At 29.6% G+C, this 19,392-nt stretch overlaps 1 protein-coding gene across 2 annotated transcripts in view; it reads left to right on the forward strand.

Moving 5' to 3' along the window:
- Positions 1–19,139, forward strand: part of LOC136081007 (uncharacterized) — a 53,020-nt gene extending 33,881 nt beyond the window's left edge. For both annotated transcript variants that reach the window (XR_010638806.1, XM_065798350.1), the window contains exon 3: positions 18,420–19,139. Coding sequence is in view for 1 of the 2 variants with exons in the window: in XM_065798350.1 (XP_065654422.1) it covers positions 18,420–19,028 (609 nt within the window). In the remaining variant the exon portion in view is untranslated. The remainder of the gene's footprint in view (positions 1–18,419) is intronic.
- The last annotated feature ends 253 nt before the right edge of the window (positions 19,140–19,392 follow it).

Raw genomic sequence — 19,392 nt, forward strand, 5'->3', positions numbered from 1 at the left:
ACATCAAATCCTATTATTTTGGCTAAAAATAAATATAAAAATGACTCATAAAAAAACTAAGCAAATTATGCCGAATACGTGGAGAAAATCTTGGAAATCGAATTGAACTTTTTTATACGAATTGACAAGGACGATCTAAAGTTGCACAGAAGATGTGTTACAGATGCTATTACTAATGTTCAAATAATAATCTTAAATTAAGAACCTGGATTAGCAATTGCAAGAAATGTGAATGTGTTTGCTTCAAAGTAAATAAAGGAAGGAAACAAAAGCAAATTGTAAAGGGAAGGCTCTTAAGTATTGCCAATGAAGAAATTCGGAATCGACAAGCAGTAAATAACATACAAGCTAAACCTTCACCTCTACCAACTTTAAATCTGAAGCTACAAGACATAAACCAAAACTTTCACCCGCATGTACATCTTTGTTTTTGTTATATTTGTAATGTTATTATGTTCAAACCAGTTATTTTAAAAACCTATTACCACTTATCAATAAAAAACTATTGTCTAAAACAAAATGACCTAAATGCTCCTTTTCAATTTCAATTGATGGATTAACCTCTAGCAATGTTATTGAAATGATAAATAAAATTCAAGAAGAATGTAAGCAACGTTGCATTAGTTTATATAAAGTGTTACAACTGTCAAAAGGCATGAATCATCAAAATATTTATCAGACTCCAATACCAATTTCCTCAACCTTGTCAACATCATCATCACAAATAAGTCTATCAGATATATTTGCATTAAATTCAACAAGTTTGATCACAAGGTATATTGATGTTGTTGCACTTCATGTTATTAAACAAAAAATGTTGCAAACATTTGGCAGTAAACAACGAAATACTTGACTGTGAAGAGTTTAACAAATATATTGAGAAGCAACGTCAAATAAAACAATTTCAGAAAAGTGCTCAGGATCTTGAAGATAAAACATATATCATAACAGAAGCACTTGAAACTCACATATTATCTAACCCTGAAAATGAAGAATATATGAAGTTAGTATTTGAACCACGCATAATTCCCTTTGAAGAGAAAGAAAAAGAAAGGTAAACATTTTAAATTTTATTGTTCACTAAAAATATAAATCATAAGTTATACATTTTGTTGGGATCCTAATAGATATGTTATTTATAAAATTTTATGTTTTGGTATTTTGTATTTACATCTGTATTTTGTACTTATATGAGAATCAATCACCATATTTATATTCATAGATCTCAGAATTGAAAATAATGAAAGAAACTGACCATGTAAAGATGTCTTTTGATCCTATAGTTAATAAACTCGATGAGGTACTTAATTTGTTAGGAGTGCAAAGACAAGCATACCATGGGATAAGTTTTGTTTGTAACCATGTTAACAAAATGTTAACAAAAGGTAAACTGGATGTTTCAAAGAACTTTTTATAAAGATTGTTTGCGTTTTCATTAAAATTTAAGTGTTTCCAATGTAACAATGAGAGCTGATTTTTGACTCTCACTTTAAGACTCAATATTTGATGGTTTAAAAAAACGTTTTTTTAAAACTTTATTTAATTTTTGTTAAGGCGGTTGGTCAGTATTTATGGTTAGAAAAATAGTAAAGTGGTCTGAAATATTTGTTTTTAATATGCCCATCACTGTTGATCAAGTCTGTGGAAATGTCTGTTTTTAAGATGCCCATATTACTGTTAAACAAGTCTGTGGTAATAATATCATCCAGCAAAGTTGCTGAATTTTTTGTTACTCTTGTTGGACGATTTATTAAAGGATTTGCTCCAGATTCAAAAAATCGAACTTAGGAGGTTTGAAAAAATCGAACTTAGGAGGTTTTGATAGTAAGCCGACGATATTTTATAACTGCATACTTACCTTCAAGTCGCAGCTTTTTTTTTACCTTTTCCCACAATTTTTTTCGGCTTTCGATCGCTTCTTTAGCAAAATCCTCATTAATATGTTCTTCGCAAGTTTTTTGTAGCGTTGAGTATTTTTGTTTTGTCTTGAAAATTTAATAACTTTAGGATAATAGTTTTTGGTTTCTTATCTTTTTTAGGTTGGCCTATTCTATGAGCTCTTTCTATAACAATATCATTGTTAATTTTAAGTTGTTTTTGAACACTTCCTTTACTACATTTTTGCACTCAGCCCAATTTTCATTTGGTTTTTCATATATTCCGTCTATTCTTAAATTATTCCTTCGAGACCAGTTCTCCAGATCTAATGTCTTTTTTATTTAAACTGTTTATTTCTTTTTCATAACGCTTTATGATCTGATTTAACTTTTCCCCTTATTGCTAATTTCTTGAAAGTAAAGACTTTCTTTAAAATCGCGTCGGTCGTTTTCTATGCTCAAGACTTTCGATTTGTTAGTGTCTACTTTTTCAATTTTATCTAATCGATTAGTGAGTATTTTTAAATTTGCACTAATTAAATTCATTCCATAGTATGGAATGAATTTAATTAGGTGCAAATTTAAAAATTCGATTGGGTATGATTCGGGAGATTGACCTAGCTATTTCAAATTTTTAAATATTCCTCTGGCTTCTTGTTCTTGAATATAGTTGCGACATAATCTAGAACTATGTTCTATGATCATTATGGTCCATGAACACAAATCCAGGACATATTATTCGTAAACCAGATGAAATAACACTTAAAAACGTACGAATGCGTACAAGGAGGGTGGGGGGGGGATGCTGAAGATTACGAGTACGTACACGTTTTGACTATCTCTCTAACAGACCAGTGCTGGATTAAGGTGGTGGCTAGGCGACTATATCCCGGGGCCCCGCAATTTTGGGGGCCCCCGGGATATAGTCTACAACATTTATATTTACATCTTTTACTAAACACGATTTTTTTTAATGAAAAAATTTGCATTTTCTAGCATTTTTGCTCCGCTCACTGGAAGCCAGCAATCACCTCTATTACTAGGAACAATCCTGCCATTAACGGCTGGCTAAAATATTTTAAAAATCATTTTGGAAATTCAGACAAGTAAAAGAAAACTAATTACCTCAACTGTTTCCGCAATTTCGATACATTCTCTATTGAAGATTTCGCGCATTATTGAGAACGCTAACATAATACTCCAAAGTAGATAGAGTTTTCTTTAATTTGTTCATAAAATATTATTAAATTTTTATTGAATTATTTAGGCACAGGTTGATTTGCGAAGCAAAAAAAACCATCAGCTCGCTGAAGGTGTTAAAAAGCCCGAGGTAACACTTACCTCATATGGGATGTGGCAGTTGTAGCAGTAGGTTTGACTAACCAGGTAACCATGGAAAAGAAAATCACATTTCACTGTAAGAGGAATGCCATATTTGTTTCCAACTCAAGAAAACTACTAACTCTAGCTTTACTTTGCGTCTTTGTAATAACGGGTCTTGTGTTCCATGAACTGACAGACGTTACGCCACCTAATATCTGTCGGTTCCATTATGAACCGGCAGACATTATGTGACGTTTAGTAGATGTTTATAAACTTATTTTTGGCCAGTGCTTGAATGTAGAACGCGTTGAGGCCTTCTACAAAAATGACTTTGAAGGTTATGGAAGGCTAAAAACTGCATTGCAATATATTCTTGATTCATGCTAAATTCCAGAGTATCTAATTAGATTTTTTTTTTTGTTCTTTATTACAATATTTAACACAATATTTACAAACATATCAATAAGAAAAATTACATGCAAAGAAATCGTTAAAAATAAATAAAAATAAAGAATAAAGATAAAGAACGCGGATACTCAAAGAAGACCATACAGGTCTTGTCACCGAGAACCACTGTTGAAGAACTTTGAACTTAGTAAATATAAATAAAAAAAATAAATAAAAGCAAATTTTAAACTTTTCCGTTTGTGATACAAATTATTTACAAATATTACGAATTAAAATAAAAATTAAAGTAAACAAGTAAATAATAAATGACTACTGTACAAATAATGTCAGTGCAACTTTTAACAAAAGTCAAATAATGGTGTTTAAATATAGTTTCTCACATAAACTTTAAATCAATATTGTATAAAAATAAAATATAAATGAGTGATGACAAAACTGGGTACAATTAAAAGTATATAAAAATATTTTCAATTGGAAAAATTACTTTTTTTAGTTTTCTTTTGAACATATAATAGTTTTGCATGAGAAAAATCAAAATTTTTTAAAATTATTTGGTTCCATAAAAAAGCTCAACGAAAAGAAATGCAAAATTTACCAAAGTTTGTTTGAAATTTTGGTTGTTTAATAAAATTATCATTTCTTAAAGAATATTTATTTTTTTCTTTTAAAGAATATAAATCTAAAAAAGGAAGCTGGAGATAAGTTGGTTTTACATTTTAACATAAAACAAAGAACATTATAAACATTTACTTGATATATATTAAAAACATTCATGTTAAATAAGAGTGGCCTTAAGTGAGTAAAACGATTTTTGAAATTTATAAGACGTGCAATATGCTTCTGCTGACAATAAAGTGGATTTAATTTACTTTTATTGGTACTACCCCATGCAATATTAGCATAATTAATAGGACAGTGTATAAAAGAGTAATATAGTTGAGTTAATGAATGTTTGTTTAAAACGCTTCTTGCTTTATATAAAACTCCAATGCTTTTTGCAATTTTGTTGCATAAATGTCCGATGTGATTCTTCCATGATAGATTTTCATCTACAATGATACCTAAGAAATTTGTGAAAATTACTCTTTTTATTTGAATATTATCAATATGAAGAAGAGGCATATTACTTGGAAGTAAATGTTTTTTAAATTGTGGATGAAAGAAAATCCATTTAGTTTTATCAATGTTGAGTGAAAGTTTATTTGACTTGAACCAGTCTGATATTTTTGTTAGTTCAATGTTCATATCATAAAAAAGTTTATTGATGTTATTATTAGATAGGAATAGGTTTGTATCATCAGCAAACATTATAGTTGTTAATTTTGAGACTTCATGGAGATTGTTAACATAAATCAGAAATAATGAAGGCCCTAATATAGATCCCTGTGGAACACCACAGGTTATATTTAGATAATCTTGTGAAGAAGATCCGTCGACAAATAGCTTTTTAGTAGTTTTAAAGCATTACCGGTGATACCATAATGTTCAAGTTTTTAAACAATATTTCATGGTCAATTGTGTCGAAAGCCTTAGATAGGTCTATAAAGACGCCTAAAGTAAACTCTGACTTTTCGAATGAATCAGTTATACTACGAATAAGATGAATTATTGCATGTTCAGTAGAGTTACTTCTTTTAAAACCGTATTCATTTTTGTAAAGTATATTATTAACAGCAAGATGATTAGATATTTGGTTGAACAGAATTCTTTCTAAAATTTTTGAAAAAACAGAGAGGATAGATATTGGTCGGTAATTACTGACATTTGATGGTTCACCTCCTTTAAATATAGGCTTTATTTTGGCTATTTTCAATTGATCGGGAAAATTCCTTGATTTAAAGAACATTTAAAAACTTTAAAAAGAATACGTTTTATAGTATCGCGTGAATCTATGACTATATTACAATTAATATCATCAGGACCAACTGCTTTATTAGTTTTAAGCATTTAAAAAGCACTTTCAAATTCTGAAGAAGATACTTCAAATTTATCTAAACTAGAGATTAATGGAAACACGTAATCATTTATTGGATTAATCAAATTTGGAATATTTTTGGCTAAATTCGGGCCAACAGACACGAAATATTTATTTAATTCTCTTACAATTTGTTTGGGTTCATATAAAAATATGCCATCAACTTTTATAGTGTTAGGCACAGAGCATAATTTTAATTTACTATTTCCAGTAATTTGACTTATAATTTGCCATGTCAATTTTGAATTATGTTTATATTTTTCTAGTAAATCATAGTAATATCTTTTTTTAAATTTTTTTCTTTGACTTTCAAACATTTTAGCGTAAATTTTATAAATAACTTTATTTTCTGGTGTTGATTTTTTTTAAGTACTTTATATACAGTTTTTGCTTTATTTTTGAGGATTTCCTAAGATCTTTATTGACCCATGGTGACTTTAAACTTTTATTGGTTATAATAAATTTACGTTTTGGAAAATTTGCATCATATATTTCATAGAAAGTTTGAAAGAATGTATCGTATACTTCATTAGCTTCAAATGAACTGCTAATATGGTTCTAATTTATTAAAGATAATTGATCCTTAAACGATGCTAGATTTGCATCGGTGAAAAAACGTTTGATAATGACTTTTTTATGTTGTTGTATTAATTTGTTGTCAATATTAATAGAGAAAAAAATAGGGAAGTGGTCAGAAACGTCACTTTTTATTATACCTTTTTTAAGAGTTTCATTAAAGATATCGGTTGTTATAATGTTGTCAATTAAGGTAGCTGAAGTTGAGGTTACTCTAGTAGGTTTGTTAATTAGTGGAATTGTTCCATGTTCGAATAAGTCATCGTAAAAATTTTTAATGTTGTTATTAACGTGATATTCAAAACAATTTAAATTTACGTCACCAATTATATAATTTAGTTTTTTTTCCTTAAAACTATTTTTTTTAAATATCATTACACAAAAATGCATTAAAACTTTCAATATGGCCAGATGGTGGGCGATAACAGCAGCTTATAAGTATGTTTTTAGAACTATTGGTTAAAAGTTCAATTGTTAAAATTTCTTTATTGTCATCAGAAATACTCATCTCAGGCCTAATAAAAAACCTCATATTTTCCGTTTTATAAAAAGGTACGCCACCTCATATTAAAACCTCGAATATGGAAATTTAAATTAGATTTGGTGTCATCAAATTCACACCACGTTTCAGTTAAGCAAATTATACTTAATGTATTTGAAGTTTCCTCTATTAAATTACACAAATTTTCAAAGTTTTTTTTAAGACTTCTAATGTTAAAATGAATAACATTTAAACGATCCCGAAAAATAAATTCTTTTATTTCATTGTTATAGAAATAGGAACAATTGTTTCGCAAAGCTCCTACATCACTAAAATAGTTTAGATCCGGATCTGAATTAGTGTCAAGCACTAATTCAGATCTGTTAAATTGAAAAAAGTTAAATGATAGCGATTTAAAATTGTTTTGATAATTAGAATCCATTTTTAAAATTTAAATAACTAGAAATAAAAGAATTCATTTAAAAATCGCGCGTAATAAGTTTGTTGTAAATAACTTGAGCAAATTTACCTTTGGCTCTTAATTCTTTTGCTTCTTTAAACAACTTTTTCCTAATTTCCGTTGTTCTTTCGCTAAAATCTTCATTAACATATAGTTTTTCATTCCAAAGTTTTAGTTTGATAAATTTTTCAAAAACTGCGTTTCTTTCTTTGTAATTAAGAAATTTGACTATTATTGTTCTGTTCTTTTTAACTCCTTTTTCATTTCTTCCTATTCGATGCGCCCTTTCAATTTCTAAATCATTAGTAAAACCAAACTTAGATTTTAAGACTTCTTGAATTTTTCTCTCGCTGTCTTCCCATGATTCGTTCTCGCTTTCTTCGACTCCATTAAACCTAAGATTATTCCTACGACTTCGATCTTCAAGTTCGGCAAGCTTGTCTTTCACATCATTGTTTTTGTCAATAAACTTTATGTTATCTGTTAGTTCGACATTTGGAATTGCGTTTTTTTTTTCAGTTCTTTTAATTCAGCAAGAGTAGTAAATAAATAGTTTTAGAAATTTCCAGAGTATCTAATTAAATTAGTTTAAAGCGTGCTTGTAGACCATGATAGCTCTCTCCAACTACTCCAATGATTCTCAGTTTTGTGTGGCCAGCAAATAGGGTTGCCATCTCTAGCTAGGTTAAATTCGGGAGATCGGATTGGGCGTGGCATGGCGAGCAGTGAGCGAGGCTCTGCTGGGGGTCTCAGGGGCTAGCCCCCGAAACCCCCAGCTACATTATATACAATACAGCAATGCCTGTGTATTCGATTGAATAAAGTTATTACAATGATTTCAATAGGGTTTCACTACTGTCATGAAAACATGAAAACTACTTGCGTTTAAAAGTATATTTCTGATCAGATCTTGCAGCAGCCAACAATTTGGGTTTCTTCATTAAGAAGTCATAAAACTGTGAACATTTGTACTCCATGTTTTCGTACACCTGCAGTTCAGCTCGCAAGACACGAAGTCCAAGACGATTTCGTTCTTTAGACCACAAAGAATTCGTCACAGCGAAGGTGTGTTCACATGAAGAATTTAAAACAGGTATGAAGAATACGAAGGATACTACTTTGAAAAGTTCGCCACCCTCACCACACTTTTTTTCTGCGAGTTTTGTAAAAAAACTATTCCATCGATCCATCACATTCGTGTTGGTCTCTACCAGCGCTGTTTCGACATTTATTTATTTTGATCTACATCAATGCAAAACTTGACTGTTAGTTGATCAAATAAGCTCCAGACCACTGGTTCGTTTAAAGTTAAGATAATAATGCTAATTTCTATCATTTTTTTTCTTTTATCAAAACTTTCATTCAAACATTTTTTTCTTTTTTTTTTATGTAAAATATGTCGTTACTAAAAGCATTCACCATCGCGGAAGTCACTGCATTTCGGTAAACATCCAAATATGTTTACCGATTACCGTATAAGCCTCGACTTAGTGTACAGAAAATAGATATTTATAGTTTAAAGTGTCTCTAATCTCGAGCTCTGAAGCATTGTTGACAACCTACTTGCTAGATGGCATCGCTTCGCACATAAGCGACGCCTATGCTAGAGAATCGTTGATTGGTTGAGTAAAGACTGGAGTTGGTGCTTCGATGAAAATACTCATTTCGGGCAGGCGTTAAATGCATCCAGCTACTGTCTTGTAGAAGGCCTCCTAGGCAAAGACTTAAGGGGTAAACAAGTTCTATCTGTTGACCAGCCTCGCACCTCTTCTTCACCTATTAGGCTGGCGTAGATGTATTTATAATACATTGTTTCCAGTTTAGGATGATGAATGCTGGATCTTCCAATGCATGGGCTTTTCTTGTTTCTCTTTATCTATGACCAGGCAACTCATTTCATTATCTCCTAATGAGGCAAAGTTTGCCAATTTTGGCCCTAACCATCAAATTAAGGATACCTAACATGTATTTATCTATAATGTAAAAGATGAAAAATACATAGATAATAGAATAAAAAAACTAAACATTACATAATATTAAATCAATGAAAATACTTACTTTGACATGAAAACCTCTTAAAATGTTGACATTAAATTAGTGGCGAAGAAAGAATTTTTTGGTGTTCGAGATAGGTAACTTCCAGACATGAAGAAAACTCCAAACATTCATATGTCTATACTTATGTCAAATAATGAGGGTTTGCAAAAAATTGCGATGATTGGAGGCTGGGAACAAAAAACCCTTAAAATTTTTGCCCCCCCCCCCTGCCCCAAACGTGAGAGCAACAAGTTGATGAAGTATTTTTTGTACTATTCTTAACTAGACTTATATTCGTCGATAAATTTTAAGTTTCATAGTATTATCTATTAGCGTTTAAAAATTATTACCATATAAAATTTGCAACCCCCTCAAATTGAGAAGGGTTTAAACTTTATATGGTCATAATTTTTGAACGCTAAAATATTTTAAAATAAAATCTAAAATTTCTCGATGAATATAAGTCTAGTTAAGAATAGTACAAAAAATACTTAATCAACTTGTTGCTCTCACGTTTGGGGCAGGGGGAGGGGGCAAAAATTTTGAGGGTTTTTTGTCATCGCAATTTTTTGCAAACCCTCATTATTTGACATAAGTAAAATAAACATATAAATGTTTGGAGTTTGCTCCATGTCTGAAAGTATCTCGAACACCAAAAAATTCTTTCTACGCCTCTGCATTAAATATAGATTTTTGATTGTGGGTTAAGAAAAACTCGTAAAGTGTTACGCCTGTTTAAATACAAAAAACTAATGATTTTTAAATTTACAACATCTTATAACGTAATTGTAATTACAATATTAGGCCGGGTGAATAAAAATTAGCCATTGCTTTTACTCAGTAATTGGTCAGTTTACGTGAATAAAAACTTCAGCAGATTTGCTTAAATTTTTATTTACGTAAAGTTTAGCGATTTTCTCAGTAATTGCTCAGCTTTACGTAAATAAAAACCAATTACTGAGTAAAAGCAATTGCTTATTTTTATTCACCCGACCTATTGTAATTAACATTAATATCTAGTCATTAATGACCTATGTATATAGGACCGTAAAAATTTGCTCGATTTATTAAATATAAAACTTGCGTGAATTTGGAAAAAAAGGGGGTCGATTGGGCACGACGACCGCCCGAAGAAGACTAAAATATTATTAAAACCTTATTTCAATATGTTAGATACGAAGAAAATAAACAAATAAACTTTTATTACGAAATAGTAATAAAAGTTCCCACAAAATATAAAAATACGAAACATGTTGAAATCGCCTATAAGAACTGGTTAGAATTTAGACAATTTGATAGATTAAACTGTACAAAGTATGACTTAGAAAAACTAAAAGCTTACAAACAATTTGAATGGCTCCGATATGATGAAGAACAACTAGAAGAAAGCAAACGACTGGAAAGAAGAGAAGTAAATAACATAAAACCACCAGAAATGTTTGCCTTTAATATGAATCATGGTTATAATTGTCAAAACGAACAAATATGTATAAATAAGTAAGCAGAGTAGAAACAACGAAGGAATGAAAATACAAAATTTATAAAAAAAGTTGAGAAAAAACGGGAGGATCCAAAAAATGCTTAAGACTTCAACAAGAACACGATAGCCTTCTAGCAAAAAGATCAAAATTCGGAACTTAAAAAATATTTAAAATCCCTAAATTTAAAAACCTTAAAAAAAAAAAAAATCTTTTTAAAAAACTATTAAAAATTAAATAAAAACTAAAAACTGAAATTTCTAAATAAAATTTAGCAAAATTAAAAAAATCATAAAAGTGCTTTGCCAAGCTTCAACTAAGTAGCAAAACATATCGTACACCCAGTTCAAGGGTGCCACAAGTCAAAAATTATGGATATTGAGTTATGAATGTCATTCGATAGTATGTTATGTGTTGTACATGGTGACAAAATACCTAAAACGAAAGTCTAAAACGAAAGTCTAAAACAAATACAAAATGACGAATACAAATGGCACTCTTAGTTGGAAAAAATATTAAAAACTTAATACTTCAACACTGATTTTCTCAGTTTGACACTTTTGACTTGTGGCACCCTGATCTGTATGATATAATAACCCTTAAAAGGGCTACTTTTTTAAAATCAAAGAATAAAAAAAATAGAAAAAAAACACATTGATTTTCATAAACATTTGGTCACATTCAACAGTTACCCTTATGTGTTGACAACTAAGTCCAAAAAATATGAAAGTTAATAAAACAAAATAAAAATATAAAACTTTGAAACAAAAATGAATAATATAAAATAAAATCTATTTCCTAGGGCCTTGGACTAGTTTCAGTTAATTAAAAAAAAAAAAGATTAGATTACTTGTGGGTTTTATTTAGAGAAGCATAAATTTATAAACTATAACCAAAATAAAACGTAACGTAACATAAAACTTTTAAACAGTAGTTTTATAACAGTAATGTTATAAGTTTAAAAAAACGAATTGAGACTGCGAATTAAAACTTTTTTTTTCTTGCCAAATTTGTAATAAAAAAAAATTAAAGTAAGCTATAAAGAAAATCTATATTACAATAAAAATAAACGATGATAATTAGTTAAAAAAAAAATCACCCCAAATTTTTTTTTTAAATTCGCGTATTGTTATAGTAATACGCGTGTCTCAACAAACACATTGTAAATTCCGTAACTCATTAATGAGTTACGGTATTTAACAAATTTGTTTTACTAACTATATTATTTATTAACAATATTGTAAATGCATTGATTGTCGACACTAGTGTAGTAACCAGACTAGTCTATGGATAGACTTACAACACAGACATAGACAATTCTGTATGTTGTAATGGACACAACAAATGTTTAATTTTTTGTCCTTGTTGTGTCTATCAAATTTTTGATGGTGTCCTAGGATTGCTCAGTTAAAAAATAATTTTCACTTCATAAGTCTACAAAGCATACTTTTTTGTCTATTTGGTGTCTATGATTTTGTCTAAATTTACTTGATTTCATAAAACCAAAAATATTGATTTTTGCCAATAAAATCTAAATTACCCAAAAAATCCCTAAGAAACAAAAAAACTCCTTGATCACATATTTTTAAAATAATTTTATTGAAGGTGATAAAGATTTTAGTGACTAAGGAAAATTTTTTGAATGATAAACTTACCTTCAACTTTTTTGAAGTAATCCCAAACTGGAGAGGGCATTTTAAAAATAAATTTTCACGCACATTCACTGAGAATTGAAAAACAACTGAACTGAGTAATTAATGAACTTCAATTGAGCACAAAATAGTCCATTTTGAGGTTTTTAAATAGACATTAACTTTTTAATCAACAGCACACGCTGGACAAAAAATTAAAAAATGAACTTCTGTTAGAAAAATTGTATTTTTAATTTTGTGCTCGTTTTCAGTTTTTGAAACGATGCTGCAGTGAAAATTTAATTACTCGTTATAAGTCCAAATTATATATTAAATAGATCTTCTATACCTCATTAAAAAATCGAGATTGTTCATTTAGTGTCCGTTTTTAAAATGATTGTCTAGAAAGACAAACATTTTTTATAGACAATTCATTTTTGATAGTTGTAATTAAAATTGTTGCAATTAGTGCTTTGTCGAAGTCTATTTTTTATTTTGTCGAACTCTCAACAAGTCATTTGGAGTAAGGTTGGTAGAATCAAACTTCATGGATGAGTTTGCCAGTGTCGTAAAGAAGTTGGAGTCCTTCTTCACCACCTCCACTACTTATGCTTCAAAAAAAGACTTTTCCACCACCAAGGTTGTGCATTGCATCAGTCTGTCTAAGTTTGTTGCCTTGGTGTCTGAAGAAAGAGGAATTTTCAAATCAAGCAGCATCACCAAAATTTGGATTGATAGTGGTAGAAATTTCTTGAAGTTTAGCTTGAGCGTCATTTACACAAGGAGATCCCACACACAGACTGCATTTCGAAAGATAAAAATCCTCACTGGTTCCACATCTCTGAATTCTGGTTCAAAAACCTTCCAGAAAACTATGAGAACCTCAAATCATTCTTTGTTCTTTTGGGGATTGTCAGCACACTATTCTACTTGAGTTTGACATAAAAGTTGCTAACATCCTATGTGAAATCCAGTCTCACTTCAGTTCACACCCATGCTGCTGGTGTGACGTCACCTCAAACAATTTGCAGTCTGAAGGAAAATCAAGAACAATCGATTCAATAAAAACTCAATTCCAGCTCTACAGTTCACATTCAAGAGAAAGCAAATTGTAGACAAAGAAGTAGTTAAATATGATTCATGAGCCTCTCATCCAAGCAGAGGATGCTTCCAAAGCTGTCTTGGAACTTATTCCTCCAATGGAACTCCACCTTTTGCTTGGAGTGGTGAATGGCCTTCAAAGTTGCATTTAAACATTCAACCCTAACACGGTGAGCAGTTTGCTGGAAACTACTGCATAAAGCTTCTCAACAATACAGATCTTTTGTGACAAAACATCAAGTTGATACTGTCATGAATTTTGTCAAAGCTTTTAAATAATTTCCGACCCTAGATTTTGAGGTTCACATCAATACATTTCAAGAATGCTACATGACTCCACAGTTCACGTTGTTTTCCACAACATGAAACGCCAGTCACAGTTAGTCCAATAGTTCACATTGTTTTCCACCACATTAAAGAGTTAATCAAAATTTACAAAACTGGGCTTGGTCGTGTTAGTGAGCAATCATCTGAGGCACTTTATTCAGTCGTTAGCTCTCACTGGGCAAGATACAAAAGTGATTTTGACAATCCCAACTTTGGGATTGTCAAAATCAGTTGTTTGACTGCATGTTAGCTTAAAACAGCAAGCATCTTTAGATTAAAGGGTGAAAAAGATAAAGATCTTTGGTTCAAATTTATGCTTATTTTTAAAAACAGAATATTTTATATGTGAAATTTGAAATAGGGGAGACCGGGGCTAGTTGGCTGCAGGGGTAAGTTGACGAACTGCGTTTATCTTTAGAGCCTTTCATTAGAAAGTGACAAAATTTACTCAGAAACTTCCTTATTGACAATTTCATCATTCACTGTAGTATTGTCAGGATTCGTGCATGCGCATGGGAGATATTCAGATTTATGCGTTTTTTGGACAAAAACATAACTTTTAGAACATCGCTTCCTTTTTACTTTGCAAAGAAAATATTAAGTCGTATGAAAAAAAAATTATTGTAAAAGTTCCAGTCACAATTGGTTTACTATATTCAGTCAGACTTTTTTTTCAAAGATGCCGTTTTTCAGGATTTATAGACTGTTTATTAAAAAAAAAGCTTTTGGGGTAAATTGACAAATTTTTCACGGGGTAAGTTGGCTCATAGCATTTACTATGGAAAAAAATATTTATTTTTATAAAATTATTATTTTTTTTTTTTTTAATTTTTAACAATATTGAAAATATTTGTTCTTACAAAAAAATTAAAAAAAAAATTTTTTTAGTTTTTTTTTCCACAGATAAAAGGTGGGCTAATGTTTGGCTTTTATACGGACTAATATTTGGTACCAGCTAAAAGTAATATTAAATTTTGGGATAAAATTGTTCCAAAAATTAATTAAAAAAAACTTTTTATAGTTTGCGTTAACTTACCCCGTTGTGGGGTAGGTTGGCGCAAATTTTTTTTTTTTGAGGGCCCGGAAAGGCCCCAAGAATTTTTTTTTGTAAATGAATGCAAATTTTATAAGATACCCTAATCCATACTCTTTAAGACTACCCTTTAATATTTTTAAAAAAATGTACTGTTAGGGCTACAGAGCTCATAGAGTAAAAACCGAGCCAACTAGCCCCGGTCTTCCCTACTGTTTTTGTGAAGCGTGTTTTGTTCCAAACAATCTAGAACCTGTTTTGTTGTATGAAAATTAGTCAAGAATTTTTAATGTATTTTCAGAATAATTTATAGAGAAAAGATTAAATGATCATTTTACCCTGTTTATAATCTGTTATAAAATTTATGAAGAAAAAATTTTTTATGATACTTCTATTACTATAACTCAAATTTTTTTGTGTAAAAATTTTTTTTTGTGTACAACGTGTAAAAATAAAATTTCTTCAAAAAGAGCAAAAATGGTTTCTCTAGTAGCCTCTCTTTAAATCCCAACCTGTTTGTCGGCTATATCAGGTGGGAACCTAATATAGCCGACAAAAAGGTGGATCCATTGCTTGACATTCGTATCACTCTAGCTTCTATATCTAAAGTGATTTTCTGCTTAGACTTTTCTACAGCTTGTGGTCTGGACAACATACCTGTCATAATCTTGCAGAAATGTTCTCCCGAGCTGTCGTTTATATTTTCAAAACTATTTAACAAATGTTTATCAGAGTCTTGTTTTCCAGCCTGCTGGAAAGCAAAATCTGTTATTTCTATTTTCAAAAATTTTGGAGAGCAATCTGACTCGTCTAACTACCGTCCCATTAGTCTTCTTACTATCATAAGCAAGGTTTTTGAGTCTTTAGTTAACTAACACTTAATCTCTCATTTTGAATCAAATAACTTACTTTCTGATCATCAATATGAATTTGGATCTTCTGGTTCTACTCCTGATTTGTTAACGGTAATAACTGATAGGTTTTATTGTGAATTAGATAGATGTGGAGAGCTTAAGGCTATTGCTCTCAACATTTCTAAAGCCTTTGATAAAGTTTGGCTCCATAAGCTTTCTTCTGTGTATCAGACTATTGAATTCTTTTTTACCAATCGTAGTATAAAAGTTGTCCTCGATGGACAGCACTCTTCTTCATTTCCTGTTACTGCAGGGGTTCCTCAAGATTCTATCCTTGGCCTTATAATTAAAGATTACATTAAAGATCTCCCTGAAATTCTCTCATCTAAGGTGGCATTGTTCGCTGATGATACTACCATTTATAATAAGAAACCAACTCTCACTGATTGCAAGGAGGGGATACTTAGGCTTGAAAAAGATCTCACTTCTGCTACAGCATGGGGCTCTCATTGGCTAGTGAACTTTAACTCAGATAAAACTCAATTTTTTTCGGCTAATCGTTATCGCAACAATCTAAACTTTCCTATATTTATGAACGGTAATGTACTCAATGAGTCATCTGCCATTCATCTACTAGAATTAACTCTTACTTCCAATCTTTCTTGGAAACTATATATTAAGTTGATTGCAAAATTAGTATCTGCTAAGGTAGCATCTCTTTATCGTGCTTGCCATTTTCTTACTCCGGACTCTAACGCTGTTGCCATATCTGGTGCGAATCCTTGAATGATGTCCTTTTTCTTTTAGAAAAGATGCAAAAACGCATTTTTTCTAAAACGTAGTTGGACCTGCTCTGGCAGCCAACCTACCACCATTGTCACATCTTCGTAATGTAGCTTCTCTTTTCTATAAATTCTATAATGGGCGCTGCTCTAAAGAGCTAGTGTTTTTTATTCCATCTACTAAAAATCATTCTCCTGTTACTCGTCATTTAAATAAGTTTGTTTTCTCTAACATCAGTGTTTTGGAATTCGCTCCCGTCATCCTAATTCATATAATTTGCAATCTTTTAAGTTGTCTGTTAATTGTTATTTTGCTTTATAAACTTCATCTTTTCTCTTCCAGTAACTTCCAACTCTAATAGTGGTTGCTTGCATCCTTACTGGAAATGAAAATGTTTTAAAAAAAAAATCACTGTGTATAAAACTTTGCGCGTTAAAAATACCGAGTTAAGTAATAATTAATTCAATTTGAAAATTGCCACTTTTTTTAACTAATAAATTCGTAAACTGATAAAGTTTTAAATAAAATTACTTTAGGAATCAAAAAACCCAATAGACGCCCATGTGACGTCATCTGTTAATTATTTGTTGTTGTTTTTTTTTACAGTATATTATAATACATTTTTACATGTATTACAATGTTACAATATTGTATTGTAATACAATTGTTGGTCATTATATTACAATACAATATTAAATAATTAGAAAAAAAAATTTGTATTTCTTTTTCGAAGTTAAATCAAAAGTTGCATTAAATACACCCGTTTTTTTTCACCAAAAAGCAGGATTTATCATCACATTAAATTATTTAACTATAAATGACAATTTAAACATAATGGGAAAATTTTCAGTAACATTTAAATAATTTACTTCACTAATTAATCCTGCGTCAGGTTTTAATTTTTTTTTGTTTCCCTAAATGCTTCAAAGCGTACATCGTCGTCTGTATTAAAGTCAGATAAAACATTAATGGAAAAAAAAAAATTAAATTGTTTAGTTATTCTTGGGTTCGAATCGCGGATTCCTAGAGATTTATATATTGATCTATGATGATCTATCAAGGCATATAATGATCAGTAAAGTATAGAATTTTTGATTGACAATGCAACAAAAAAAAAAGTTGCGTAATAGACTAATCAAATGTTGTATATAAATATTCAACTTAATAAATTTTAATGATGTCTTAACATATATTTTTTTTAAAACTAATTATTTTTTACGGTAAAATGATTTATAATTTATTAACAATATTTGTAATTATATTAGTTATATACTTCATTGGAATTATATTATTACAGTGAATAAAACACCCTTAACAAAAAAACGTTTAAAAAATTTAAAATTTTGTGTGAGAAATAGTGAATTTAAGATTTCCATAAATTTTAATGATTTTAAAAAATTACTTATCCCACAACGGTTGTTTATTTTTTACTACGTTTAAGATATTCCCACTTGATTTACTGCATATAAAAGTTTTTTTTTTTATTTATTTATAAGTACCTTAAGAAATCACAAATTCGGTAAGTTGAGTCGCCTTTTTATATTTCCTTTTCTTTTTTTTTTTTAACCTAGTATAAATATAAATTTTTCTTTGTTAATATATACTTATACTTTAATTTCATGCAATCACAATTTTAGTTTTAACAATATCTTAGAATGGTATTAATATTATTAGGTATCAAAATCAACATGGTTTTGAGGACTTTCACGCATTAAAATAATTGTTTATTGAATAGTAATCACATTTATATATATATATATATACATATATATATATATATATATATATATATATATATATATATATATATATATATATATATATATATACACATTAAAAGTATGGCTTATGACTCCCTTCGGTCAGTTTTAAAATAATTCAAACACAAATTCCTTGCTACTTTCTCCCTACATCATTCTTACATTTCTGACACGCATCAATCTTACATTTTCTCCCTTCATTACTCTAACATTTTTTTTTTTTTTTTTTCTTTCAATAAATTAAGTTTCATAAAAATAAATAATTATTTGAAGTATTTACATGTGTCTGCTTATTATGATTATTTTATTTTTCAGATAATCATGTATTTAGCAAGTTTATCATTTTCTCTGATTGTTATTACGCGTTTTATTTCTAAGACATTAGCTGAACAGTTTTTTAAAATGAACGATATACCTTATAAGGATACTTGTGATGCCGTTCAAACCAACCAGGTGATTTCAATTTCTGGTTGCATAAATAAAACTGTTAATACCTATTTCTGTAAAGGTAAATGCAAATCTGGGTTCGTTCCGAATAGCACTGGTTTTGGTGATGTTTTATGTAAATCATGCTGGCCTGATGCTGTCGAAACGCTTGCCGTAGCTTTATCTTGTATTAATGGTATTCGAATTATAGATGTAGAAGTTTTTAGAAGATGTAGTTGTAAGAAATTTCATTGCACAAATTTGAAAATTCCAGTTGTTATAAGGCCAATAAAAACCCCTCTGTGTAAGCTGATTTGTCGTAAATGTAGAAAATCTAAAAGGAAATATAAGCGACTTTCGAATACGGTCAACCAATCGCTTGAAAAGACTGAAGGTAAAAGTATGAAGGCTGAATGTAGGAAAAAAATATCAACTATCTCAGAAAAAAAGAACATTTTTTGTAAAATGTGCAACTTATGCAAACAAAAAACAATTTAATATATTTATACAGATATACATAGATATGCAGATGAATTTGTATAAACATGTTTCAGAAATTTACTTGTTAAGTATGCGTGTATGCGTGAGTGTATATATATATATATATATATATATATATATATATATATATATATATATATATATATATATATATATATATATATATATATACACACACACACACACACGCACACAATAAACATACATGATTAGTAAATTAAAATTTGTTATATCTTATGTTGTGGTATATATATTTATGCATATAAAGATGTTTTTATTTATAAGAATACAAATTTGTTAACTTTATTTAACCATAAACTTTTAAAGGCGAATAAGTGTTTATTTTTGAATCGATAAAATA

Source organism: Hydra vulgaris, chromosome 06 (genome assembly GCF_038396675.1).
Source record: "Hydra vulgaris chromosome 06, alternate assembly HydraT2T_AEP".
NCBI classification, from domain to species: Eukaryota; Metazoa; Cnidaria; class Hydrozoa; order Anthoathecata; family Hydridae; genus Hydra; species Hydra vulgaris.